Consider the following 26,311-nt stretch of genomic DNA (forward strand, 5'->3'; position numbering starts at 1 on the left):
TTAATACCTAGTTTTACCTTACCTTTCTCTTTTCTCTATCCCCTCCTCCTCAAGCATTGTGTAAGCAGAGTAAGCCTAGAAGACAGGATGAAGTCACAGAAAATCATTTGAAAACCATTGTTCTGAATGTCTCTGACAAGAGGAAAGAACTAAATGTAGGTGATTTACATGCCCTGTTTTTCATGCTAGTAAGTAGCTTTACTGAAGTATATTAGGTTGCCTAATAAACCTCTAAAACAACTAAACTAGCTGCAATGACCAGTCCTGATGATGGTCTTCCCTATCCTGTATGACTGAGGAAAAATTACTAGAATTCAGTGATACTGAGACATGGGATTAGAAATTAGAGGACAACTGATTAAGAATGAATATGTAGACAATGCTCATTGCTTAGTACATGCATGTGCTACGTTTGCAATGCACTGTGGTTGTGCCGCTCTTAGGCCTCGAGATAACAGGAGTCCCTGGGACCCCGAGAACCGATCAAACCAACGTTATGGTTCAGACTGTGACCAAGGACTCAGAGAGCATGCACAAGGAAAGGAGGTGAAACGAGGTGAGAAGTTCAACTCTTCTGACTTGTGGAAAACAGACTCCACAATCAGTAAGATTGTAAAGTAGGTATGTTTATTCAGCACTGGGCAGCACAGGGAGTAGTCCCGCCAGAGTCATGCGCACCTGACGCGGCAATGTGCCATGGTTATATGCAGTGAAGAGTCACGTATGCATGAAGTTTCATATTATGCCTATGCATAACCTGTATATGCCTATATTCATAACCTGTCCCTGCTTCATATTAAAATTAGTTCCAAGGAGTCATTTCCATAAACTCCTCCCATCTGCACTTGCACAGTGTATTCTGGTGGTGGTCTTTGGGGGTCATGGGGATGAAGATTGATGAGACTTCCTCGTCAACGCTAGTTGACCTCTTATCTCTGCGCAGACTCAGTTGCTCCTTGGCTCTTGTCCATCCGCAGGACCAGTTTCTTAAGATAGGCTCACACTAGGAGACTGACCTTGTTAAAGGGGCCCAATGCTTCTTGCTTTAATTAATTTGAGCATCCTAGTTTCATGCTATCACTCTATCTCTACTTGATCAGATTCCTCTAACTTCCTCTCTCAGTTCCCCCTTTTCTAAAAGTTAGTAAATTATTTTCTAAAAGGTTAGTGATTTATTGTATTCTCCTAACTCCCTCTCTCAGTCCCCCCTTTTCTAAAAAGTTAGTAAATTCTTTTACTATTTCTAGGTTCAGTATAGTATTTTTCTATCTAACACTCCTTCAAAATATCTGTTAGACTCCAGTTTCCATCTGAGTTGGTTCTTTTCCCACTTGGTGTAGGAGTTTCCTGTACTCTTACATCGGATCACTACACAAAGAACCATGAACAAAACCACAACCACGATTACCGTGATAAACGACTGTTTCAGCCAGGTTAGGTTTGGCAACCAGGAATTTAATTTTTCTACCAAGTGTGTAAATCCCCAGGATGTATCATCTTGAGCTACTGCATGCAAAATTTTATTATTTTCCCAAATCTTCTCCAGGTCAGTCTCAATCTGTTTTTGTTTGTTGACATATACACAGCAAGTTTGGTTTATGACTGTACATAATCCTCCCTCCTTGGCTAAAAGTGTATCTAATCCCATCCTATTCTGAAGCACTACTTTGTGTAGGGAGGAAATTTCTTCCTGTAATGCTGAAAGAGCATCAGCTGTGGCATTTTCAGTAATTTCTAATGTGGCTGAGATATTTATGACAGCTTTTCCTAATTCGCTTATTCCCAGGGATGGAATCAACTACCTTATAAAACTATGGAATCCTGTGGGTCCCATCACAAGGGGGTTATTCAAAACAGTATGTGTTTGTCTCCATAAGGTCCAGACTACTCCCGGACATGGTTCAGTGAATATACCCCCTCGAGGGCTAAAACAGCCCCTGACACAATGACCCTTCCAATTTAAGGGTAAGCTTTTTCTAGCATGCCCATCTCCACATAGCCAATAGAATCCTTTTTGTAGCTTGCAAATTTGTGTGAGAGAATTGAGGCTGTGAAATCCTGCCTTTTTAATCAGCACATATTGTGACATCTACACCAAAATCTCAAATTTTAGTAAGATTAAAAGTTATATGTTAACATTTTTGTGTGGGAGTAGTTCAAATCTCTCCCCTAGATGTTCACAATCATCCTTCCCAAATGGACATGTTCCATTTCTTGGGTGCGCAAAGGTCAATATCCAATTCATAATTCTAGGTTGCCTCTAGGCAGCACTGTGCACACCCAACAGTCAGAAAGGACGAAACTTATCACTCATTGCCTTTGTGAGTTTCACATAGGTATTGTGCACCCACTGTTCAGCTTCCTTGACCAATGATACCATTAAGACCATGAGAAATGTAACCTTCCAGGTCACACCTGAGTAACCTTCCATGGGGCCTTGGGTGCCTTTTTCATTCTAGTGTGATGGATCCAGGCATTCTGCTCCTTGATTCTGATGGCTGTTAAAGAGGTAAGGAGTATCTGGAACAGTCCTTCCCATTGCGGTTTCAAGGTTTTCTCTGCAAGAGACTTTACATACACATAATCTCCAGGTTGTATATTGTGCACCAGTCCATCTAATCCTCTACCCAGAGTCCCACTCGCATGCTTTCCAATTTCATTGAGCTGTTTACCTAAGACCACCATATAGGAGGTCATTAATTCATCCCCTACTTGCATGGATATTCCTCTTTGTATTCCATAGGGTTGTCCATATAAGATTTCAAAGGAGCTTAGCCCTTCCTTTGCCTGTATATGCAAAACGGCTAAAGGAAGAGACTGAGGCCAGACCAAACTTGCTTTCTGTCCCAATTTCACAATTTGCTGTTTGATTAAGTGGTTCATTTTTCTACTTGGCCACTCGACTGAGGGCGATATGTGGTATGAAGTTGCCAGTCTATACCCAGATGGCAGCTAATTTGTTGTACCACTTCTGTCCCGTCAGAGGATATAGTTGCTGAAATTCCAAAACGAGGTATTATTTCTTGTATCTTAATTACCTCCTGAGACTTGGCTGTTCTGGTTGGAAATGCTTCTGGCCATCCTGAAAAGGTGTCAGTTAATACCAGTAAATACCGGTACCCCCCTTTTCTTGAGAGTTCGGTGAAAAAAACCTGCTGTTGTTGTCCAGGCCCATTACCTTTTCCAATTTGGCCCATTTTTGGCATGGGAGTGTTCTTGGGATTACTCTGGAGACAAAGATCACATTGCTGAGTTACCTGTCACTGTGGCATCCAAATTAGGCCCTATCCATTTTCTATTTAAATATTCTTACGCTACTTCAGCTCCCCAGCATGCTTCATTACGTTCTGCAGTTACCATTCAATTTAATATGGTATCACAATTCTCCCATAATTTATTTACATTAAACCTGTAGGTAAGTTTTTCTGTTTACATCTTAGAATATTCTACTTTATTTTCTAAAGCTTTTGTTAATGGGTTTTGTTTGCTGTTCCTGGTACTAGTGCCAAAATTTGACTTTCAGATGCCTGTTCTGCCACCCCTTTGGCTTCTGCATCAGCCAATCTATTTCCCCTTTCAATATCAGTATCCCCTGCTTGATGTCCTTTAGTGTCAACTTTAGTAGGCAGGTATAGCGCTCAGAGTAATTTCAGTATCTCTTCTGCATGTCTTTTTTGAGGAAGATAAAAGTCCTCTCTCCTTCCAAATTGCCCCGTGTGCATACACCACACCAAAGGCGTATTTCAAATCTGTCCAAATGTTTGCCAGCTCAAAAGTTCTTATCAAGGTGATGATTTCCACTTTTTGGGCTGATGTTTGTTACTGCATATCCTGTGAGGCAAAGTCCCTGGCAGATGAAGCTGCTGCCATCTATATACCAATCCTCTGCATCTTCTAGGGGTGTATCCTTTAAGTCTGGTCAATGGGAGTATACCGTGTCCATGGTCTTGATGCAGTCATGAATGGGTAATCTGTAAACTCTGTTACTAAGGAAAAAGGCTGTGTTCAGGGTATTAGTGAAAAATAATAATAATAATAATAAAGAAAAATAGTAAACTAATAGTCCAATATACACATTCCTTTTCTTCTTCAGTAGCTATCACTTGTGTGTTGCAACAGTGTCCCCTTTTCTGGAAGGGGTCTTTCAAGCTTCAAGATCACAGTTCCCGAATATGGTGGGGCTATTCTTGAACCCCTGTGGTAACATTGTCCAAGCAAGCTGAGTTTTCCATCCTCTATTAGGATTTTCCCATTCAAAGGCAAAGAGTTTCTGGCTTTCAGTTACCATGGGCAGGCAGAAAAAGGCATCCTGTAAATCTAGTACCATGAACCAAACTTGACTGTTTTTCTCAGTTTGTAATTCCAATCATTTTTCCCAAATTAAATTTCAAGCATTGCAAAAACAAACAGACAAACAAAAAAAAACACCTTTTCCTGTTGGCCAGTTGTTCCTCTTACATTTACAGACTAATTAACACAGAGAAAGAAGATCCCATAACCAACAAAAAATTCAAGCCTCTCTCTTCATTTCCTAGTTTTTCTTCAACTAGTGGACCTGCTAGAGTAGATGCCCCAGGACCCATCATTCCATTTTTTTTATTTATCCTGCAGCCTAAGACAATTTCTTTCTGATATCAGAGGCCAATTGCCCTAGAAAGAGGCTAGCCAATTGCCTCTATTTGTATTCTGAAGCCAGGTCCAAGTTTTGTTTTGTTTTGTTTTTTTTTTCCATTGCATTTCAAAGTTGGTCCAAAAATTCCATAGGGGTTTCTTTTGGACCTTGTTGCAACAGGTTCTCAATTCCCAATTTAACCAGATTTTGGTACTTACATAACAAATGGTTCATTATTTCTGAGGTGATTAGGGTCTCAGTGGGGGGGTTGGTCAGGGGAATGCAGTCATTGACAGTTCCTTGAGCAGTCCCACTGGCAATCTGAGCTCACACATGAACTCAGGTTGTTAACTGCTTTTCTGTTTCCATGACAACTCTCTCAGATCCATCATGGTCCCTTTGCCCCAGAGGTGTCACACCTGTGATTTTGAGATCTCAGCCTCTGGTTGAGGCAGAACTATTAACATTCCTACATAAATCGGGGGTCGTGGGGATGAAGATTGATGACTCTTCCTCGTCACCACTAGTTGACCTCTTGTCTTTGCGCAGACTCAGTTGCTCCTTGGCTCTTGTCCATCCACAGGACCAGTTTCTACCTGTTTCTTAAGATAGGCTCACACTCTTATTAGGAGACTGACCTTGGTAAGGGACCCAAGGCTTCTTGCTTTAGTTAATTTGCTCAATGCACCATAGTTAGCAAAGACACTAAGTAGCATCCCAATTTAATGCTGTCAGCGCTCTATCACTACTTGATAAGATTCTCCCAACTCCCTCTCTCACCCCAGCCCCTCCCAGACCCAGGCCCCAAAAGTGTACAAGCAGCTTCCCAACCTTCCCCCAGAGGCAGGTCCCAAAGGTGTACAAGCAGTTCCCAACAGCCCCCAGATGCAGGCCCCAAACCCACCCCCACAGGCCCCAGGGGTGGGCAAGTAACTCCCTACCCTCCACAGAGGCAGGCCCCAAAGGTGTACAAAAAGCCCCAATCCTCCCCAAGACCCGGGACCCAAAGGTGTTCAAGCAGCTCCTACAACCCCCCCCCCCCCCCCCGAACCAGGCCCCTACAGTGTACAACCAGCACCCAACCCCCCGCCCCCCAGATGCAAACCCCAAAGGTGTAGAAGCAGCTCCAAAACGCCCCCCAACACAGGCCCTTCCAGTGTACAAGCAGCTCCCAACCATCCCCCAGACACAGGCCCAAAGGTGTACAAGCAGCTCCACCCTCCTACAGACACTGGCCCCAACCCCCCCACCCCCAAATGCAGACTCCAAAAGCCTAAACACAGGCCCTGAACTCTACAGGCAGGCTCCAAAACCCATGACAAAGGCCCAAATGGCTCCAGACAGGTCCCTAATCTCGGACACAGGCCCCAAACCCTAAACATATGCCAAAAAAAAAGTATTACTGTTAGTGCCAAATGTTACAGACAGGTCCAAATGCCCAGGCACAGGCGGCCCCAGATGCTCAAGGCTAAGACATAACTTGACTTTACTGAATTACTGGAAAGCAGCTTTCATTCTCAGATAGGTGTGCAGGCTAGATAGGATGGGGCTTCAGGCACCTCTTCACCTGAGGAAACACACTGTCATCAGGCACCACCATGCCAGACAAGCTTTTTCTGCTAGAACACCCTTCTCAGATGCCCTGCGGCATTCAAGTGACCTGTGCTTTATTCCAATTCTAAATTCTAATGTCACAGCCCACCTCGCCTATGGCACCTGATAAACAAGAGAAAGCGACCATACCATTTGGAAGCCATCCCTGCACAGGCCGCTCCTTGATGCTCTGTAACCTCTTCTCAAATCCTCAGCCAGTTCTGTGGAGAGCCTGCCATGGCACCTGCAAAGCAAGATGGATACCCTTCGCAGTCACCTTGTGCTACTTGGCCATTCTGCTCCAATCCAGCTTGCAAGCAGCCCGCCCTTCTCGTGCTGCTCTTCAGAGCACAGCTTGGCCCCTCTGAGCCTGTGCGAGAGAAAGAAAAGCCTGTGAAAGAAAAAGAAAAGCATAGGCAGAGGCATCAACCAAAGCCACAGCACATCTAGGACAGTTACTCTCATCTGCTTCCTTACCTCTGCCCCCTCACCTGCCCTGAAGGCAGATGCTTCCATCTGCTGTCTTAGGCCAGCTACAACACCTCTGAAATATAAACAGGATTTTTACTGTATTTTCTGTAGTTAGTAGTTAGGTAACTGTAGTGACAACCACACCCTTAAAGTAAGTGCTACATCTGTTCACTGCTTACCTTGCCAAAAGCAGCTCTGGTCGTCAAGTCCTGTGTTGTACACTGTGTTTCAGCTTTAATAAATGAAAATAGTCACAAGATAATCATTCAGCTGCCAGCATTAGCACCCATCCCTCAACAACACAAAGGACCCCATTTACAGTATCATCATTTCAAAACAGCAGCCCCCTTGCATCAGCACCTCAGAAGTAGACCAAGCCAGTCACTGAGCTGCTGAACGAGAGCTTGACAGTTCCGGAAGGTATTCTTTCCTTTGACTGGTTCCTCCTAAGGTTTATCTAAGGCTGGCAAAAAAATAAAAAAAAATAAAAAATAAAATTAAAAAAAAAAGGAAAAAAAGTCATCCACATCCGCAAGCTTTGACAATTCAACAACACATCTCTCCTCTAGCACTATTCAAGCACTATGCGAACAGCTGCTCGCAAACAGCTCAACTCTCCCACCTCCACATCTGCCAAACACCACTGAGATGACCGTGCCAGCTGCCCTTCAGTATGTGCCCAGAAGTAGACCGGATGTCTTTGCAAAAAACAGTGCGGACAGTGTATTAGTACACCCATGCACTGCCACACAGCTATCATCACTAACTGCCAGGCAAGACAGCTCCAGACCAAACACACATACAGGCACTCTACAAACATTACAAACAAAACACAGAACACAAGGTGCAAGAAAAATGACCCCCAGAGGGAAGCCCTACTGCAACAGCAAGTCTGAACAGGTGCTCTGCAGCAGACCCAAGGAGAGACTCAAGTGTCATGACATGCGACTGGAAGCAACTGCCAGAACTGGGACGATGGAGGCATAAAAAGCCTGCCTTTAAGACTAGAGACCAGAACGTGCAGTGAAAACCCTGTAAGAAGACACTTAGGAAATGAATTCTCAAGCAAGAGCTCCTGATGTGACCCAGGTGATTTCTGCAAGAGTGAGGATGGAAACAGATGCGATCTAAAACCAAATGTGATGCACAAGACCTGAAACAGATCTGCACTTCTGCAGCGTCTGCAAGACAGGAAGTGCTCAGATCAGAGCCATGATGACGAAACAGGCATTTAGGACCTTTGGCACAGCTACCAAGTCCCTAGTCTAGTCAGTCCAGTGCAAAAAGCAAGAAGGATATCAAGACCCAAGGAGAGCATAACTCAGAACACACGCTGCAGAAGCAACACTACAAGACAGATGAACAGAAGGGAACTGTCCTGCCTGGCACACGCACTCACGCTACAAGGTACCCCCTGCTTCTTCTATTAGCCTGGTGACCCAGCCACAAGCAGCCTGAACATGACCCAGCCTGAACCGCCCTCACAGTAGCACTGAGTATATTCAGCCCGGTGGCTCCACGGTGCTCTGACTCCCAGCTCCCATAAGCCACCCCAGATATGCAAATACCAGGTGCCAGATATATACCAGACTGTTAAGTCACCAAGCACTTCAAGACTGTTGGAAATAATCTCTACATTAATAGAAAAGGAATTCCTCAAACACACTGCGGCCGCTTACCTTTAATACACTCGTTGGATGAGACGGAGCTGTATTTCTTGCTTTCGCCTGCACTGGAAGGCTTCCCTTCCTTGTAAGGTTGTTTACTGCTCTCACTTCTGCATTGCTCACATGAAGAGCCATCTGGAGGATGGGATTCTTCCTTCTTCTCCCGCGTTATCTTCTGGAAACGAGGATCTAAGTGTTCCAAGGAGCCTTTCACTTTCCTGCTGTTTCTCTTTTTTCTTCTTTTTCTTCTCCTTTTTCTTCTTGTTTTACGCTTGCGATTGGCATTGTCAAAGTGCAGCACACAGAAACACAAATCGTGAAGTCTGAAAGAAACACGCAAGTTTAAAAGAGAAAAAAAGATGTGGCACTTGTTGCCTATATGAAACTTTATTTATTTTACCACAGGTGATGATTTGCAGCATGTCAGCTATTTTGTGGTGCTTTGTGCACACGCAACTTACTTTAGATGTAGCAAACTTAAGCCCTCAGATTGGAGGACCATAGGTCCTGGTTTGTACACAGATCATTAACAATGGCTAGCTCTGGAATACGTGCAAGCAGAAAAAAACTTTTAACCTAATCCAGAATGGTGTACGGATGTGTTTCCAACTATGTGGTCCAAAGCTAGTGCTCTGACACAATTCAGCAATAGCTTTCCTATCTTCACTGATCAACCTAACAACATGATCCCCAGCCAGCTGATGCTATCTAAGTAACTTAGAAACTACCAGAAAAAAAAAAAAAAAGAAGAAGAAGAAAAAAAGAGAAGAAAAAAAAGGAGAAAAAAAAAAGAAAAAAAAAAGAAGGAATACATGAGAAGCACCCAGAAAAGAATTAGAATAAAAAATGCGGAGTATGCTGGAATCCTTGCTTACTTGGAATCCTTCTCTCCATGTTTATCCTTAGACTTCTTTTTCTTCTAGAACTTGTGATATTTTTGCATTTTTTTCACCACCTAAAAGCTCCTTTTCTATCTTTCTGTCTTTCCTTTCTATTTCACTTTCACTACCTTCTGCACGGGTGTATTTTATTTTTCTGTTTCCTTCTGTTTCATTTTTCTGGTGACAGTTCTCCAAATGAGCTGACACAGGTGGAAGCGCATGTCTTTCACGAGAATGTCTTCCAGAATGTTGCTGAGATACCGAGCAACGATGCAAGTCTGCTCGGGGTGTGCTAAAGCGACGTACATCTTCATCTCTCAAGAGGGAACCGTGAGGCCATCCACTTTTGTAATGATAATGCTTATGTGACCTGCCGTAGTAAGTTGCAGTCCATTTGTCAAAGGCTGCAGCGCCGTGAGAGAACTTTCTCTCTCTACTGTCTCCTGTCGCATGAGGTGAATAGTAATCATTGTAATAGCTACATCTTTCCCATCTCCGTGCTTCATCTCGATAGTATCTTTCTCTGCTCCAACTTCTTTCCCCTTTGGATCGGTAATATCTATTGCTACCTTGTTCTGATCTTCCTCCGCTGCCACATCTGTACCTTGAATATTTGACTGCTCTTCTGCCATTCTCAGGGCTGTTTCTTTCACCAGCGAAAGATCTGCACCTGCTTCCCTCCCAGTGCTCCTGCTTGCGACGCTTTTGCTCAACAACTTCCACGCTCTGAGAACACCTCCTCTTGCTGGAAGGACCTGCTTTTTGACTCTCCTTCTCTTCACTAGGAGCATGTTCCCTCTTGCTTTGGTAATGCTCTTTCTCAGTGTTTTTAGTCTTGTCCTTTCTACCTTGGCATCTCTCTGCAATAGCTGAGGAGGAAAGCTTTTTAGAGCTACATTCAGTGTCACACTTGAGAGAGGAAGTTTGCCGCAATTTCTCATCAGGCTCAGAAGTCTCTTTGCCGTACAAAACATTTTCTTTTGAAATGAGGTCACGTTCTTTTGATCTTCTTGGTTTCTCCTTGTCTCCACCGTCATCACATTGGTACTGTGCGAGGTATTCATCCTTCCCAGTAGATTTCGGAGGGTCCGCGACACTGCACAAAATAAAATCACATTTCTCACTTCTGCTGAAGGACGTGAAGATTAGCAGTAAAACCTTCCAAAGGCAAACAAACAAACAAAAACCTCCGGACTACAGGAACACTCGCAAAGATATGCCATTTAGAAACCTCTCCTGCGATTAGGACACCTTCTCCAGCTCCCAGAGAAAGTGTTTTTTCCCCTCTTGCTTCTGAAGCCATTGCACTAAAAAAGCACACGCATCTGTCTCCCTCCACATGCTGCTGCTCTGAATAAGAGCCAGAAGATTCAAAACCACCCTATTTGGTCTCCCCACATAGCCGAAAAAAACACCAGTTGAAACAGAGTCTTCTACCTCTCTCCCACAAATTTACATTCACATATCCCGTGACTGCAAAAATAGAAGGCGGGGCTCAGGAGGAACAGCCAGTGTTGGAAATGAAAAAAAGCAGCCCGTTTCTTCAGAGTCTTAAGCCTATGCTACTAAGAAAAAAAAAAAAAAAAAAAAAAAAAAAAGAGGAGAGGAGAACAACAGCGGGAAATTTACCTATCCACAGGTGTTCAATTGCAAAGCCTCCTCTGGAGGATCAACAGCTGTGAATTCAGTGTGCTTAGGAGAAATCAGATCTACGTCTGAACCACAACTATTTCAGTAGTATCACTAACTCATGTTACTCTGAAGAAGCAGTCAGCACCGTTTCTATGTTAGGAAAGAGCTGAACAGAGTCTGTTATTCACAGGAATTATCCAGGCAGGCTTCTTTAGGAAGGCTGGGTTTCACTAGAACATTACTAGCCTGTAAGCCTCATGGCATCACCTTCCATCTGGACTGCTAAACCTCCTTGCTCCCTACTATCTTCTTTGCCAAGATACAGCTGTCCACGTTTACTTTTCCTACTTGGCTGGACTGAACTTAAGAAGGGATCTTGCAAGTCTTCCTCTTGTTTGCCACTTAATCATCACACCAAATGAAAACTATTTGCCTTTCACCTCTTAATTTCAGGCATTCTTTCCTAGTGGTCATTCAAAACTGGGAAAAAAATAGTCTACCAAGTCGGGGTTTTTGGATTTGATAATAAATCTGCAGACTGGTAAATCATCAAGCACTTCAAGACTGTTGGAAATAATCTCTACATTAATAGAAAAGGAGTACTGCACACTTCTGCTCTGGAAGAAAATCACGGAAAATGTCAACTTTGATTTTAGATGTTGAATTTCTTGCAGTGAGATCTTCCTCATCGCATGATTCTATTTGGATTTAAACCATAGTATCTATGGAGAGACCAAGAGTAGGACAAGAACAGCACAGAGTTCTGCATGAAGCCCATCAGGAGCTCAAGTTTGTATTCTTTGTATTCAAGTTGATCCTTCTCTTGCTGGAAGGACCTGCTTTTTCTTTTTAGTCTCGTCCTGTGTATCTTGGCATCTCTCTGTAACAGCTGAGGAGGAAAGCTTTTTAGAGCTACATTCAGTGTCACACTTGAGAGAGGAAGTTTGCCGCAATTTCTCACCAGGCTCAGAAGTCTCTTTGCCGTACAAAACATTTTCTTTTGAAATGAGGTCACGTTCTTTTGATCTTCTTGGTTTCTCCTTGTCTCCACCGTCATCACATTGGTACTGTGCGAGGTATTCATCCTTCCCAGTAGATTTCGGAGGGTCCGCGACACTGCACAAAATAAAATCACATTTCTCACTTCTGCTGAAGGACGTGAAGATTAGCAGTAAAACCTTCCAAAGGCAAACAAACAAACAAAAACCTCCGGACTACAGGAACACTCGCAAAGATATGCCATTTAGAAACCTCTCCTGCGATTAGGACACCTTCTCCAGCTCCCAGAGAAAGTGTTTTTTCCCCTCTTGCTTCTGAAGCCATTGCACTAAAAAAGCACACGCATCTGTCTCCCTCCACATGCTGCTGCTCTGAATAAGAGCCAGAAGATTCAAAACCACCCTATTTGGTCTCCCCACATAGCCGAAAAAAACACCAGTTGAAACAGAGTCTTCTACCTCTCTCCCACAAATTTACATTCACATATCCCGTGACTGCAAAAATAGAAGGCGGGGCTCAGGAGGAACAGCCAGTGTTGGAAATGAAAAAAAGCAGCCTTTTTCTTCAGAGTCTTAAGCCTATGCTACTAAGAAAAACAAAACAAAACAAAACAAACAAAACAAAACAAAACAAGAGGAGAGGAGAACAACAGCAGGAAATTTACCTATTCTCCAGGTGTTCAATTGCAAAGCCTCTGCTGGAGGATCAACAGCTGTGAATTCAGTGTGCTTAGGAGAAATCAGATCTACGTCTGAACCACAACTATTTCAGTAGCATCACTAACTTATGTTACTCTGAAGAAGCAGTCAGCACCGTTTCTATGTTAGGAAAGAGCTGAACAGAGTCTGTTATTCACAGGAATTATTCAGGCAGGCTTCTTTAGGAAGGCTGGGTTTCACTAGAACATTACTCCGCAAGTCCCTTCTACTCCTTTTCCCCTTAGAATCTGGGGATGTTTCAGCTAAAAAGGAGGGCAGAAACACTCTCTGTAGGTCTCCACCATGTAGTAAAACAGCGCTGTGTACCTGGTTAACTTCTGCAGCCAGCAAAGCATTGCTATTTGCAGCAGTGCCCTGACCCCAGCCTCTTGCTGAGCTCCGTCCTGTGCTGCTCGGATGCTCCCGCTGCTCAGACACGGGGGCTTAGAGAGCCACCGGGCCAGCACAAGCCCCCGAGCTCACTGTCAAACTTCACATTTGGCATCTTTCACTTCACCACCGCCGCCGGACGAGGAGCCCAGCAATGCCTGACGCCGCTCCGGGCTCACCTAAACGCAGGGCAGGAAATTCAGATTCAAAGCTGCGAAGGTTTTTCTTAGTGAAAGCATGGAATGAGTGGCCATCGGTGACTAACCTTACAGGAAGGCATTCACTTTGTGAATGCTGCAGTGAGTGAAGACTGAAGGCGTTTTCTGAGTGACCTAAGGAGAGCCCTCCCCGAAAAGCAGGACGTTTTATTGTCTATGTAACATCTCCTTTGAAGGCTCGAGCACGAGATACACCAGGTTTAAAATCTCAAGACACGGATCTGCTACCACAGAAGCAATACATTTCATCTACTAAGCCTAAATACCGTATTTTGCCTCCTCTGTAGGTTTAAAAAAACACGGCCACGCTTGAAGGAATGCATTCTCAGATATTCTACGTATTTACAGTGCTTTAATTAATACCACAGACATGTTGTGCTGTTTAGGGGAATTTGCAATTACATTTTCATTTCCAACCAAACGCAGCCTGACACAAATTGGGAGCAACAGGAACTAATCATCTGGAAGCCGGGATATGCATCATTCGCCATTTTCTAAGAAAATGACAAAAATATAAAACCCCAGCAGTCTGAGAACGTGAGCGCTGAGGTAAAGGCCTGATCAAACAAACGCGCCCAACTATGATTTGTCCTTTTAACTCAGCAAAAGTCTGCAAACTGCCATGGTAGCAAATGAGGAGAAGGAGCTGGTATTTACAGAAGTTGCAGCTGAAGATTCAGATAAACCATTTGGGTCGATGCTCCCTTCCTGCAGGTTTAAGCTGCGGTCACATCGCCTATTTCAAACCCTTTTGATTTCTACCAGTCACCCCAGATCCCACCTATTCTGCACGTTTTCCAATCAATGAATTCGCTACATGATTTCTGGGGCAGAAGAGCAGGCCTGGTGAAGAGGAGCATGCCTGGTGCCATCATTCAATCAAATCAAAAGCATCCAGGAGAAGCCCGGGGTGTGGTACTCACAGGGAATGTTTGCGAGCGGCCAAGTTCAGCAGAAGAGAATAGGCAGGACTGGAAGCCCAGGGGAACGAGATGCATCTGTTGTTGTAGGCAGCCCCAGCAAAATGTTACAGCTTCACTAGCCTGGGGCATGATTCCCCCCTTCCCTTTTCACAGCCAAGTACAATATTAGCTTGCCTTTTCTTTTTTTTATTATTATTATTATTATTTTTATTTCTTTTTGCCATCGTCAGGCTGAGGCCGGCTGAGAATATTTTGTGTCTAGACTAATAAATGTTTGTGCAGATTTTGCAAGAGCGGCTTATGGGAACAGAATCCACTTTTTGTTTTCTGCTGGAGGAAAAAAAAAAAAAAATAAATAAAGGAGGAGCATTAAAAGCAACCAAGCATCCCCGTGCATTTGTTTGAAATTGCATATTACGGTGCTGCTATTTTATGTGCAATCAATACATAAGTTGGAAGAAAAAAATGCTTTTAAAATTCAGAGCTATCCCTGAGCAGATAAGGTTCTCTTGGAAACTGAAGGAGGAGTCTGAAATGATTGTTCTTTTGTTTGCCTCCCCCAGTGGGAAAGGCAGCACACAAGTAGAAACCACTGTGCTTTGAGGCGGCATGAATCATTAAGAATAAAGATTCCTCCCCCCCCTCCCCCTCCAATTAAACATGAGATATTAAAACTGAATCTAGGACAAAGGTAAACTAAACAGACTCCTTCCTTCCCGGGCAGTCAGTGGGTTAAATCAAATATCAAAGGGGCAACATCAACCTTATAACTTCCTCTGCCGAAATTAAAAAAAAAAATAAAGGTAACTTCTATTTTGCCTGCCCCGACCCCAATCGCATCGCCCGAATGGGTGCAAACTGCTGGGATATGTGAGGGCCCAAGCCTACATTTTCCCTTTTTCGTATTTGTTGGAGGAGGGCGGGGTATCTCCTGATGAAATGGCTGACCGAGCTTTTTATTTCCTCGCTTTGGGTGGAAATGACTGAATCTTTCCAGGCAGCGGAGCAGTGCTCGACCGGCTCCCTCGGCCTCCCCGGCTGGGAAGAGCCCTGCCGGGAGCAGCCCACGTAACCCTCAGATGCCAGCCCCATCAGGATTAGGTCCAGCAATGGGATGTTGGCTCCTCTAAGTGAGGACGCATCCTCTCGAAACACATACACAGAGATTTAAATGAGATATTCCCAAGAACACCTGCCTATTCTTTCAGCACGTGTGCAAAGAGTAAATTCATTTTACTTCATTCCTCTTTTTCTCAACTCTCCCCTCCTTCCTCCAGAAGGAAACAGCCAAGCAATATTAGCAGGGCCTTCCTTTTCCCCTGGTGGAGTCCAAGAACGCGAGAATTGAGAAAAGCGACTTGTCAGGAATCAAGTTTAAAAAGAGTGTTTGTGGACTGCGAGGTAAAATACCGGAAGCTGTAATCAGAAACACAACTTTTAACTAAAAAAAGCTTCTTTCCATTGTAAATTATTCCAGTTAGTGAAATAACAAATTAGTTCTCTGCTCAGCCACAGCCTCCTCCACCAAATTTAAGTAAAACCTGCAAAGAAGTCAAAGTTGTAAAACATTTGTCAGATGCAAGGGGCAGCGTTGCGTGGGTTAGCATCACGCTCAGATGCCCACAGTACCAACAGGTGCTTTCTTTCCAGAGGCACCGGCTCCTCCACGAGTTCCCCGCACGAAGAACTGAAGAAGCTGCAGGCAGGGTGAGCCTTCCTCAGTCCTCATCCTCACAGCGAGGAGTACTGGGGACGGGGAGCTGTGTTTCAGCTTGCTAAGAAGCAGAAACCCCCCAAGTTTTCAGGCGGGCTCCGCTCAGCTCCCCTTGTGACTGCTGCTCGGGACACGACCCTGCCTTGCTCAGCACCCTCGACTCCAGCAGGTGCTGCTGCTGGCAGCTGCCCTATGTATACAAAAAAAGAAGAAACCAACACAGTATTTTCCTGCTTTTAAGTATATCCCAAAGATTTACTAGGCATTGTGACATTCTGCAGAAGCCCACAGCTGTAACTAAGGTTTGTGGGGTGTAGAGGGGCTGGGGGCTAAACAAGGCCAAGAAGAGCCACATCTCCTCCCCGGTTGTCTCCCCTGTACTCTTTTTAGGACATCCAACATTCCCAGATCTCGTTTTGTCCCAGTGACCAAACAGGAGCCTGGCACTCATGCACTACGCCTTAAAACCTCTACAAACCGTGCGCCTAAGTCACAGCACTGATTTATAAGCCGGCAGCTCTTTCTGGTCTCACAAACTATATGTGGCTTGAGAGATGCTCTCCAGATTCAGGGCGCTGAACACCTGCAGCCTTTGCCATAACCATGACAAAGTTCAGGAGCTCCCTGCTGGCTCCAAGGCTGGCTCCAGCAGCGGCTTCAAGCTGTGGGTCAAGAAGGCCAAGACACCCAACGAGAACCTGCAACACCAAGTGGCTTTCTGGAACGGCTCCAAACACAACTGGAAGCCTGTTGTTTTTTTTGGAAGTGAGCTCTTCTGGACCTGTTAGGTGCAAGCAGAAGTCAAACTCTCAAAGCATGTTTGCATCATTAAGCTCTCCATGATCTATCTCCAAGGTCTTCTAAGAGCTAGTAGCAACGTGGTCAGAGTTCTTGCCTGTTTTTCCCTTCACGTTCTCCCACGTCAGCAGCCCTGTGCTCCCTTTGGGCTGACTTCCAGAGCTGGGTAGAAAGGATCCCCTGGAAGCAGAGATGCTGCTTTATGCAACACCTTGCAGCTCACTGCACTCTGAAGGGTACACGAAAAGAGGTGAGTGGTCCTGGTGTGGTTCCTTCCAGCTCTCAGAAAGGCAAGAGAACTGGAAATGAACCATCAGCCAAAGGGAGGCACGGCGCAGCATTACGAAATGCCATCTGGCTGCTATAGGATAAGGAAATGAGGCATTTTTGGTGGCTCCCATCTCCACAGAAAAAGAAACAACTATTTATGCAGCAGAGTGGTTGGAGTATTTCAGGAGGCCCTGAGCTACCCCAAAAACCAACAACGAAACCACAAACCAAACCGAAACCAAACCAAACTAACATGATGGACTGCAATAAAAGATGAAAATCAGAATTAATACTACCAATGACAATAAAGATGTTGAAAACTTGAGTCATCACATCCCTTGTGTAGACTGCAGGAGGAAGCACCTTTAGTGCCTGATGTGACAGTGTCAGAAAGTTAATTAATAACACCACAAAACTGGATTCCTGTGAGCACACACTCGGCAAAGGTGATACAACCGACAGCCGGACTTGAACACTGATACTGGTACCTGACTGGGAAACAGCGAGGAAACAAAGGGAGGAGGGGAAACCGTGCTATCCTGAAAATTGCATCACTTGTTTACAAGTCACCGGCAACTCCGAGGCAAACGATCTCGGGCATTTATGGATCAGTGACCTCACGTCTCTGGCACAGGACGGAGAGGGAATACCGACCGTGAGTTCACAGAAGGGAACAGCGCGTCCAGGCCCTCCTGCACTCCGCCAAATGTGGTCAGAATGTCCCCTCCCCTCATCACCCCAAAACTTATCACGTAGGACTTCTATTAAACAGACCCCAAAGGGCTCGTTCTGTCAATTTTGCAACAGGCTCAGCATTTCTCAAAATTAGAGAGGCTAATTTCATAATATACAAAAATACTGCATCTGGCACAGGGGAATTCTCAGCTAGACTTCAGCCTTGAGACAAAGCGAAACTGACCATAGAAATAGAGATTGGCCAGAGCTCAGCCACAAGAGAGTATGCCTCCGTTATATTTATTATGTGCAAACAGAACTAGAAAAACAGTTTACACTGACTTGTTACTTTAGAAGTTAGTTCCATAAAGATGGAAGAAATTCTCAACTCAAACTTGAAGAAAGCATCAGACTTCAAAACCAGTCGTAGATCTTTGAAGTAAGACTGTTATGAATTCAGAAGTCACATCCAAACAAAAAGATCATTTATATTAATGGTAACTAGATTAAAAAAAATTTAATCCTGTCCCTCAGGCTTTGTAAGTGACTGGGGGAAAAACAGCGCAAGGATAGTAATAAGCCTAAGTGAAACACCACAAACTGCTAAGGGAAGCAAAAGACCCAAGGAAACAGCCTTTTTGGTACATTAGGAACAAAAGGAATCCTAACAACAGCACAAAGTCCATCACTTGACAGAAATTCTTCAGCGTAGAGAAATTTACAAAAGGCAGAACCGTTCAAAAGCCAGCTCTAACAGGCTCCAGGGACGCATGGACACGCAGCGATAAACATCGGTTTTCCTAGTAATAACCAGCAGAGATAAATGACGACAATTACGGCTAGCAAACGGAGCGCTGGATGCAGCTGAAGCAGGCACAGGTCATCGAGGGCTTGGCAAGAGAAGAGAGAGCCCAGGAGAGCCACAAGAAGCATTCAAGGAGTAGGAAAGCCTCACAAAGAGAATGCGTGCCCTACCTCCAAGTGTTATGTCTCAAACTTGTCTTTGTTAAACAAGCACAGTGCACAGGTGCTTTACGGAAATGCAAAGGGCTTTTTGGCTGAGGAAAGCTAGTAGGACTGCCAGCCTGAAGCTAGCAGTCACCTCGTTTAGAAAAAATGGCACCTCCTTCTAACGAGCTCCGGGGAACCCAATTAACAGCGTAACTGGCAGAGGCTGCCTTGCTGGCAATGTTTCAAGACGGTAACAAATGGGTTTTCTACATAATGTCTGCTTGTTCGGGGAGGTTTGGACTTACAGCCTATGGCATTTAGGTCCTGGGGTTTGCCTCATACAGGTTGTTCTCCACAGCTGGACCAGGTTCCTCAGAGCACCCACCAGCTCCTCGTGCGTGAAACCCCTCTGAGCAAACACCAACACAGCACAGGCTGCTGCTTAACACCAGCAGCGCAGCTTTCCAAACTCCCCTCTCCTTTCCCCCTCCAGCGGGCTGCTCGTGTTCACCTCAGGACTTCCACAACAAAGCCCCCTTTGCACGGATCGCCGTGCACTTTGACAGCCCCAAGGCGCTCTCTGGGGCGCCTGTCCCGGCTGGGACCGCCACCTCAGCCTTGACTCACCCTTCAACGAAGCCAAACTCCTCCGTCAAGCCTGACGGGGAGCCCCAGCACCTACCGGGCAGCGCTGACAGCCGCAGCCTCTCCGCTCCCTCAGCGCCCCGCCGCCGCCTGCATTAGGCGCCTCGCCTCGCCCCGCCGGCTGCCGATCTCCAGCGCCGCGCAGCACCTGGGGGACAGCCGGGCGTCAGGGCGGCCCCCGGCACCGCAAAAACCCCCGGCAGGGCTGGGGACATGGCCCCGCTCCCCTCCCACCGCCACACCGAGCGCGTGTGTGTATATATAGAGGGGGGGGAGCCCGGTCTCGGCTGGCTCCGTCCCGTTTCAAGGCACGGAAAGCGAAGTTGCTCGCCCTGCCCGTGTGCCCCCCATACCCCCGGCTCTGTCACAGCCCAACCGCGCCCCGTTCCCCCCTCACAGAGCCGGGGAAGGGGTGCTCGCAGCCGCCCCTCTCCTCAGGGCCGGCCGGGGGAGCGCCTCGCCTTCTCCCCGGGGGTCTCCCGTGGCCGCTTGGGGTCGCCTCCCGCAGCCGCCTCGCCCCCCTCTCCTCTCAGCCCCGCCGCCTGCCTCCTCCTCCGCCGCCGTCGTTTTGTGTCTCCGGGAGTCGTCCGCTGCTGGCGGGGCGGGCGCTGAGCCGTCGCCGAGTCCCAACTCCGCCGGCCGCCCGGGCCCTCGCCTCGCAGCCCGCGGCACCCACTCGCATCCTCCCGGCGCCTCGCAGCTTCCCCCCCCGTCCCCGGGAGGGTTTGAGGGCCGGGCAGCGGCGGGCCGCGGTGCCTCAGCCTCCCCCGGCAGGGAGCGGGGCGGAGCCGCTCCGCCCGGCAGGCGGCGGCCGGCCCGGCCCGGTTCGGCTCGCCTCGGCTCAGGGCATAAAGGCGCTGAGGGCGCCCGGCTCCCCGACCTCGGCTTCTTTTCCAGCCCCGAGTTCCCCTCAGGTGCCCGGTGCTGAGGGAGGAATGCCCTCCGGGGCTGGCTGGGACACCCCCAAAACCTTTGGAGAAAAAACAAACAAACAGCGAACAAACAAAAAACCCACCCCCAACCCCCTTTTTTTCCACCTCCAAGTTGAATAAAGAGGAGCTCTTCCTTCAGTACGTGTCCAGATATCTTAGTCTACGTTTTGCTTTAACTCCCACTACGTACTTCTCTTCAATACGCTGTGTTTCCACATACCGCTGCTTTTAGCAACGTTTTTACCTCAGACGCTAAAAGTTGATCTTTTCCCCAAGTCAGAAAAAACAGAATGGGGCTTCTGGGAACCCTTAGCTGTGACAGCTGTTCATGTCCAACCGAGATTTACGCCTTTATATATATTTAACTGTGAAGGTCTTCTTCTCTCCCGACTAATAACGGGGAGAATTTTGCCCAAAACTTCGAAGAGCAAAAGTTTTGATGCCAGGAACGCTCCTGCTTCCTCGTTGCCTGTCATTCCCTTTTAAGTATGAAATTTTCCAGTTGCAATGCAATGAGCTGACTGTGGTTCCAGAGGTAAAGATGCATTTAGGATACCAGGTTTTCAACATCGTCTTGAAGTGGATAAGAAGAAACACATTTTTGCCTCAGTGATATGTTTTTTCCTCTCCTTTGCCTGGAGATGCAATGAAAGCTTCCTGTTGTCTGCTCAACACAGGCATCTTCTTCACGGTAGCTTTTTAAATCCAGTGCTAACAACACAGCTCTTTGTTCCCTTCTGTACATCTACTGAAACGCAGATTAGGTGCCAGGCGTAGGTCAGTCTTGGAAAAAGCTGCCACCCCTAACACACTGACGGAAACGTCGGCATTGAGTTGCACCTGGCTCACGATTTGCCAGTGTTTGCCTAGAAAGCTCCATGGTTTATATAGCATAGATAGATCCCGAAACAATTGAGAAAAGTTAGACTTGGAGCACTGTGTCCAGCAGTTCTGGGCTCCCCAGTACGAAAAAGACGGGGGTCTCCTGGAAAGAGTCCAGCGGAGGGCAACAAAGACGATAATGGGGCCTGGAGCATCTCCCCTGTGAGGAAAGGCTGAGAGACCCGGGGCTGTTCAGCCTGGAGAAAAGACTGAGAGGGGATCTCCTCAATGTGTATAAATATCTGAGATGTGGTGGACAGAGGGATTTGGCCAACCTCTTTTCAGTGGTTTGTGGGGACAGGACAAGGGGCAATGGCCACAAAATGGAGCCCAGGAAGCTCCGCACCAACATGTGAAAGAACTTCTTCACGGTGAGGGTGACGGAGCACTGGGACAGGCAGCCCAAGGAGGTTGTGGAGTCTCCTTCTCTGGAGATATTCAAGGCCCATCTGCATGCCTACCTGGGCAACCTGCTCTAAGGAACCTGCTTTGGCAGGGGAGTTGGACCCGATGATCTCTGGAGGTCCCTTCCAACCCCTACAATTCTAACAAAAAGGACTGGTTCATATTCATACTGGTGCCTCAGTGGTGGAAGACGCTTATTAGACTGGCCTAGAAACCTGAAGTAATGTGCTCAGGAGTGCTAGCTAGCATCCCAAAAACTCAGCCCTGTAGAATGGAGTCACGGGAGAAAGATGACAATGCACTTAAAACAGATTAGGAAAAAAGCTAGGAAGCAGAAATGGATATTTTTATGCTGTGTACTCTTTTGAGCACCTCAGAAGTTCTTGCCACCTGTCTCGTCTGTGATTCCTCAACTTCATGTTCATTATATAAAGGATTTCTCAAAAAGTCATTTTAGAGAACAAGAAAAGCAAACCATATACACAATCCCATTAAAAATGTCAAGCATAGATAAAAAACATCATACGATGGGTGAACAATGTCTGACGGGTAGGGCTCAGAGGGTTATGGTAAATTGGGCTACATCAGGCTGGTGGCTGGTCACCAGTGGGGTCCCCCAGGGCTCCGTTTTAGGGCCAGTTCTTTTCAATGCTTTTATAAACAATTTGGATGTAGGACTAGAAGGTGTTTTGAGCAAATTTGCTGATGACACTAAACTTGAAGTTGTTGACTGTTGAGGGTGGAAAGGCCTTGCAGAGAGATCTGGACAGATTGGAGAGCTGGGCGATCACCAACCGCATGAAGTTTTACAAGAGCAAGTGCCGGGTCCTGCACCGGGGACGGGGCAACCCTGGTTATATGTACAGACTGGGCGATGAGATGCTGGAGAGCAGCTCTGCAGAGACGGATCTAGGGGGGTCATGGTTGACAGCAAGTTGAGTATGAGCCAGCAGTGTGCCCTGGCAGCCAGGAGGGCCAACCATACCCTGGGGTGCATCAAGCACAGCACTGCTAATCGGTTGAGGGAGGTGATTGTCCTGCACTGCTCCGCGCTGTGCGGCCTCACCTTGAGCACTGTGTGCAGTTCTGGGCACCACAGTACAAAAAGAACATTAAACTGTTGGAGAGTGTCCAGAGAAGAGCTACGAAGATGGTGAAGGGCCTTGAGGGGAAGACATATGAGGAGCGGCTGAGGGCACTGGGCCTGTTCGGCCTGGAAAGGAGCAGGCTGAGGGGAGACCTCATCGCGGTCTATAGCTTCCTCATGAAAGAATCATAGAAACACAAGGTTGGAAAGGACCCACAGGATCATCTAGTCCAACCATCCTTCTATTACCATTACTACCTATTACTAAAATAGCAGTACGCACAAATGAAAGCTTAAGAACACTTTCTATTACTATAAAAATAAATAATTTGTAATACATGGTTAGTAATATTTAGCAAACAGTGTGCTACCACCATCACAACGGCCTATTACCCCTTCTAGCTTCAGAGGCATCCTTATACATCCAAAATAGAGAGGAGGATATCAACTATATGGATCTCTCTCAGCAGTGGTTTCACAACAATTAGAAGGAAGAAACAGTTGCTGAGAAGCCACAACAAGCTCAAGTTAATTTCTGGACTTTGAATAATTACTCCTTAAGTTCTCTCTCTCTCCATACAGTAGAGCACGCTCCTGACTAACTTGTACAGTGCACTCTGAATAGGAGAGATTTGTTTGCCTAAGCTAAAGGAAGAAATAGAAAACCAAGAAAGCTACTTAACTTTTAACACTTAAATTAAATGTTAACTTACAAAAGTTCACAGGCCATGAGATAACATAAATAAATCCCTTCTCGAGCTAAAAGATCTCATTTTTTTTTTCAGGAGCGGCCTCCCTGAATCTAAATAATCCTCTCACAGGCAAAACAGAGTGTCCGTTCTGACTCTTTATCAGATGTGGAAGAAGAGATCGAGATGACCAGTGCCTAAAAAAAAGAGGCACTCTCTTTTTAAGGCAGACTGATCGGCACAACAAATTTTATCTGTTCTGAAGCACAAGCAACTCTAAGATAAATGGGTTCAAGGATCTTCAATGTGAAGAGTGAATATCCAAGCGTATACTGGGAACACCTGACTTGGACCATGGATGCCTCACACAGATTTCTGAGGAGTTCGGACAACTCTGAAATCATCTTTTACAGGAAGAGACCAGAGAATTTGACTCAGTGTAAAACTGGCACAGGCAGAAATCTCCCCAGTTACAGATGCTCAAGCGCATTAGTTAAAAAGAGATTAGAGTGTGACTAGAGAGAAGTCTCAAACTCTTGTTATATACTTAAATTTCTCTCCAAGGATGGAACAACTGCTATCACCGTGCATGACTGGCTGTAGAGGGAGAGAGCGAGTGAAAGACTTAGAAAAGCACCTTCCCTTCGTAGTCCTCCCGCTCCCATAATGGTTCCCAAGGAAAACTACTGACAGACTAAGGTTAACTGCTTTGAAAGGGCTGTGTGGGTGGACCCATTGTCTTCAAGTTCAAGCTTTTTCCTGCAGAAACTGCCAACAGTTATGCCAAATATAACAATTGTTTTGCAAGGTGGATAAACGTCTTCCAGACTGAAAGGGAGAAGTCGTACTGTTGTTGTCTGTGCACAGACAGCTAAGCAGTGAAGAGCAATGCTAAACAACCACGATACCCCAGAACACACAAATACTGTGTAACAGTGACAGAAAATGCTAGAATTCAAAACAAAAATTACCTCCACCATATCGGTTTTGTCGTAGTCTTCTCTATGGTTGTAAATACACTGATTAATGACGCCATATACTTTTTCCAGGTGATAAATGTCAAATCCCTTCGTTATCTCAGTGACAAAGCATAACAGTTTCTGAAGACAACAATGGAGCAAAACAACAACTTTAGAATAGTACAAGATCCTTTGAATACGCTCTATATGTTTTCGGAGGTTGAACAGTAACAATACAAGTGAGAGCCTACTTTTTCTTACGCTATTAAATAAAATGTGACACTTCAGAGAACAGATTAAATATCCCATGAGATTTCAGCAGGGAAAATGAGTTAATTTTTCATATTTCAGAGAAAGGAAAGGCTGAAATTTCGGACAATCTTTTACTACTAACCAATCTATCACATCAATGGTTGTAATTGCAAGTCGACTGCTCCCAAAGCAGCAGGGAATGACACGATCCTCTTTGTAGGACAGCTGCTGCTACAGCAAAGCCACTGTTGCATTTCATTAGAGAAGCATTGCAGCAGCGCGGGGCACTGTAAAAAGGCTGCAGATCTTGTAGATACAGCTGTGCCAGCTGGAAAAGGAAGCACCCTTAGGTGATTACCTTTACCCACGTGTGCCATGCCTACAACTCTGCTGGCAGAACAGATTGCTCAAACGCCCAGAGCAAAGGTGGATTAGTTTGCTCAATCCTACCTTTAAATTCAGGGGTGGGTAAATAGCAAAGCGACTGCTTGTAGCAATCACCTCTCTCTCACACAGTCATTTCTATTACCAAAGATGCAGAGATGATAATCTCTGGCACAGCAACAGTGACAAGCTAGTGGCAGCACCTTCTTCCACTGCCACAACTGTCCATTACCTGTGTGAGCCTGCAAGCATGTAGCTTTAGGGAGCAGCCATACCAAATGGAAATACTACTGCCCCCTGGAAATAATGCTGCTTATCATCTTATCAGCAAACTCTGCCTCCCTCATGTGTGTATATATATACACTATATATATATATATATATACAACTATATATATATACACACACACACAATATAAGAAATTCTAATACTGCACTTTCAAGGAATTTCAGAAAAGTAGTCACTTCTCCATGTCTAGCTAGTTTACGTCAACCTGCTAACTTCAGGTTTAATATCATCACTGCAAGAAATAAAGATCCTTTTCAGGTTCTTAATATATCAAAGCATGAAAAAAAATCCCCAAATAAAAGCCCTCAAACCCATCATAAGAATTATGAATCATTAAAATGATATCCATAATAGTACTAGCAGGTTGTCAGTGTGGTATTTTAAAATTCAGCAAGGCCTTTTGTCTTAAAAATTAGGCAAAGAATCTGTCTCCTAAACTACAGATGACCAGAAGCAAATGGTAGCCTACAGAAATCTCCATGAGGTGTGGAAACTAAACAGTCACAGTGCATTACAGGCTGAATTATTTCACTATCTGTATGTCCTTCCAATGAATTGTTTTAATTGGCATTGGTTAACAATGGGCTTAATTTGCAATTTTACATGACGCAGGAATATGTCCTATTTGAGCATTAAAAAAAAGGTGAAATTAGACATACTTTGAGCTCATAGCGATCCACAATAACTATGTAGTCTGTCTCCGTAGGGACTTGTACAGTGTTCTCATCACTTATCTGTTGCTGGTCTTCTTCCCAAGAACGTTCAGGAGTCACCGCTTGAAATGCCCAGGAATCTGGAAGGACACAGATTTCTTCAGTCAGGCTTTCTGTTTATCTAGAATACAGTCTCAGTGAAGTATCCTGTACCTGCCAAACAGTCTCTTTCTACAAATACAGAGACAGAATTGTTATCATCTTCACTGAGAAATACTTGGCTTCTCCCTTCTTTCCAGCTAAAGTCACTGCTCCATAAAAATTAGAAACTAAGACAAAAAAAGCAAACAAAAATACCCACAAACAAACCAAAAGCACTAATGAAAAGCTTAATAGTGGAAAAAAATAGTCATGTTGCCAATTCAGGGCTCAGAGTCTCAGAGAGCGTGGTGAAAGGTGACCCCCAGCGGGCTGCTGGAGGAAGCTGAGGCAGCGTTCAGCTCTAACCTTTGCCTTCTTGGCTGGCATCTTTGCACTCCAGCTGTCAGTGGGTGTTGAGTGTCCTTCCCCCCAGCCTCAGAACGTGCCCTCAGATATAGGCAGCGTTTAGCAGCTAGAATTCACTCCAATATAAAGAGTACA

The 26,311-nt window shown here is 45.6% G+C and overlaps 2 protein-coding genes across 2 annotated transcripts; both read right to left on the minus strand.

Annotated features, from left to right (window-relative positions):
- Positions 1 to 343: 343 nt before the first annotated feature.
- On the minus strand, positions 344 to 5,638 carry LOC140002976 (endogenous retrovirus group V member 2 Env polyprotein-like). The gene is given in 2 exon segments (XM_072041384.1): positions 344 to 2,568; positions 3,039 to 5,638. A coding segment is annotated over 1 exon segment (840 nt). The 5' UTR covers positions 2,090 to 2,568; positions 3,039 to 5,638; the 3' UTR covers positions 344 to 1,249.
- A 97-nt stretch (positions 5,639 to 5,735) lies between these two features.
- On the minus strand, positions 5,736 to 11,545 carry LOC119717454 (uncharacterized). The gene is made up of 7 exons (XM_072040425.1): positions 11,529 to 11,545; positions 9,219 to 10,320; positions 8,356 to 8,666; positions 7,037 to 7,139; positions 6,856 to 6,908; positions 6,683 to 6,749; positions 5,736 to 6,575 (listed from the first exon to the last, which is right to left on the minus strand). The coding sequence occupies exons 1-2, from the start codon at positions 11,543 to 11,545 to the stop codon at positions 9,246 to 9,248; spliced, it is 1,092 nt and encodes a 363-aa protein (XP_071896526.1). The 3' UTR covers positions 5,736 to 6,575; positions 6,683 to 6,749; positions 6,856 to 6,908; positions 7,037 to 7,139; positions 8,356 to 8,666; positions 9,219 to 9,245.
- Positions 11,546 to 26,311: the final 14,766 nt, after the last annotated feature.

Source organism: Anas platyrhynchos, chromosome 7 (assembly GCF_047663525.1).
Source record: "Anas platyrhynchos isolate ZD024472 breed Pekin duck chromosome 7, IASCAAS_PekinDuck_T2T, whole genome shotgun sequence".
NCBI classification, from domain to species: domain Eukaryota; kingdom Metazoa; phylum Chordata; class Aves; order Anseriformes; family Anatidae; genus Anas; species Anas platyrhynchos.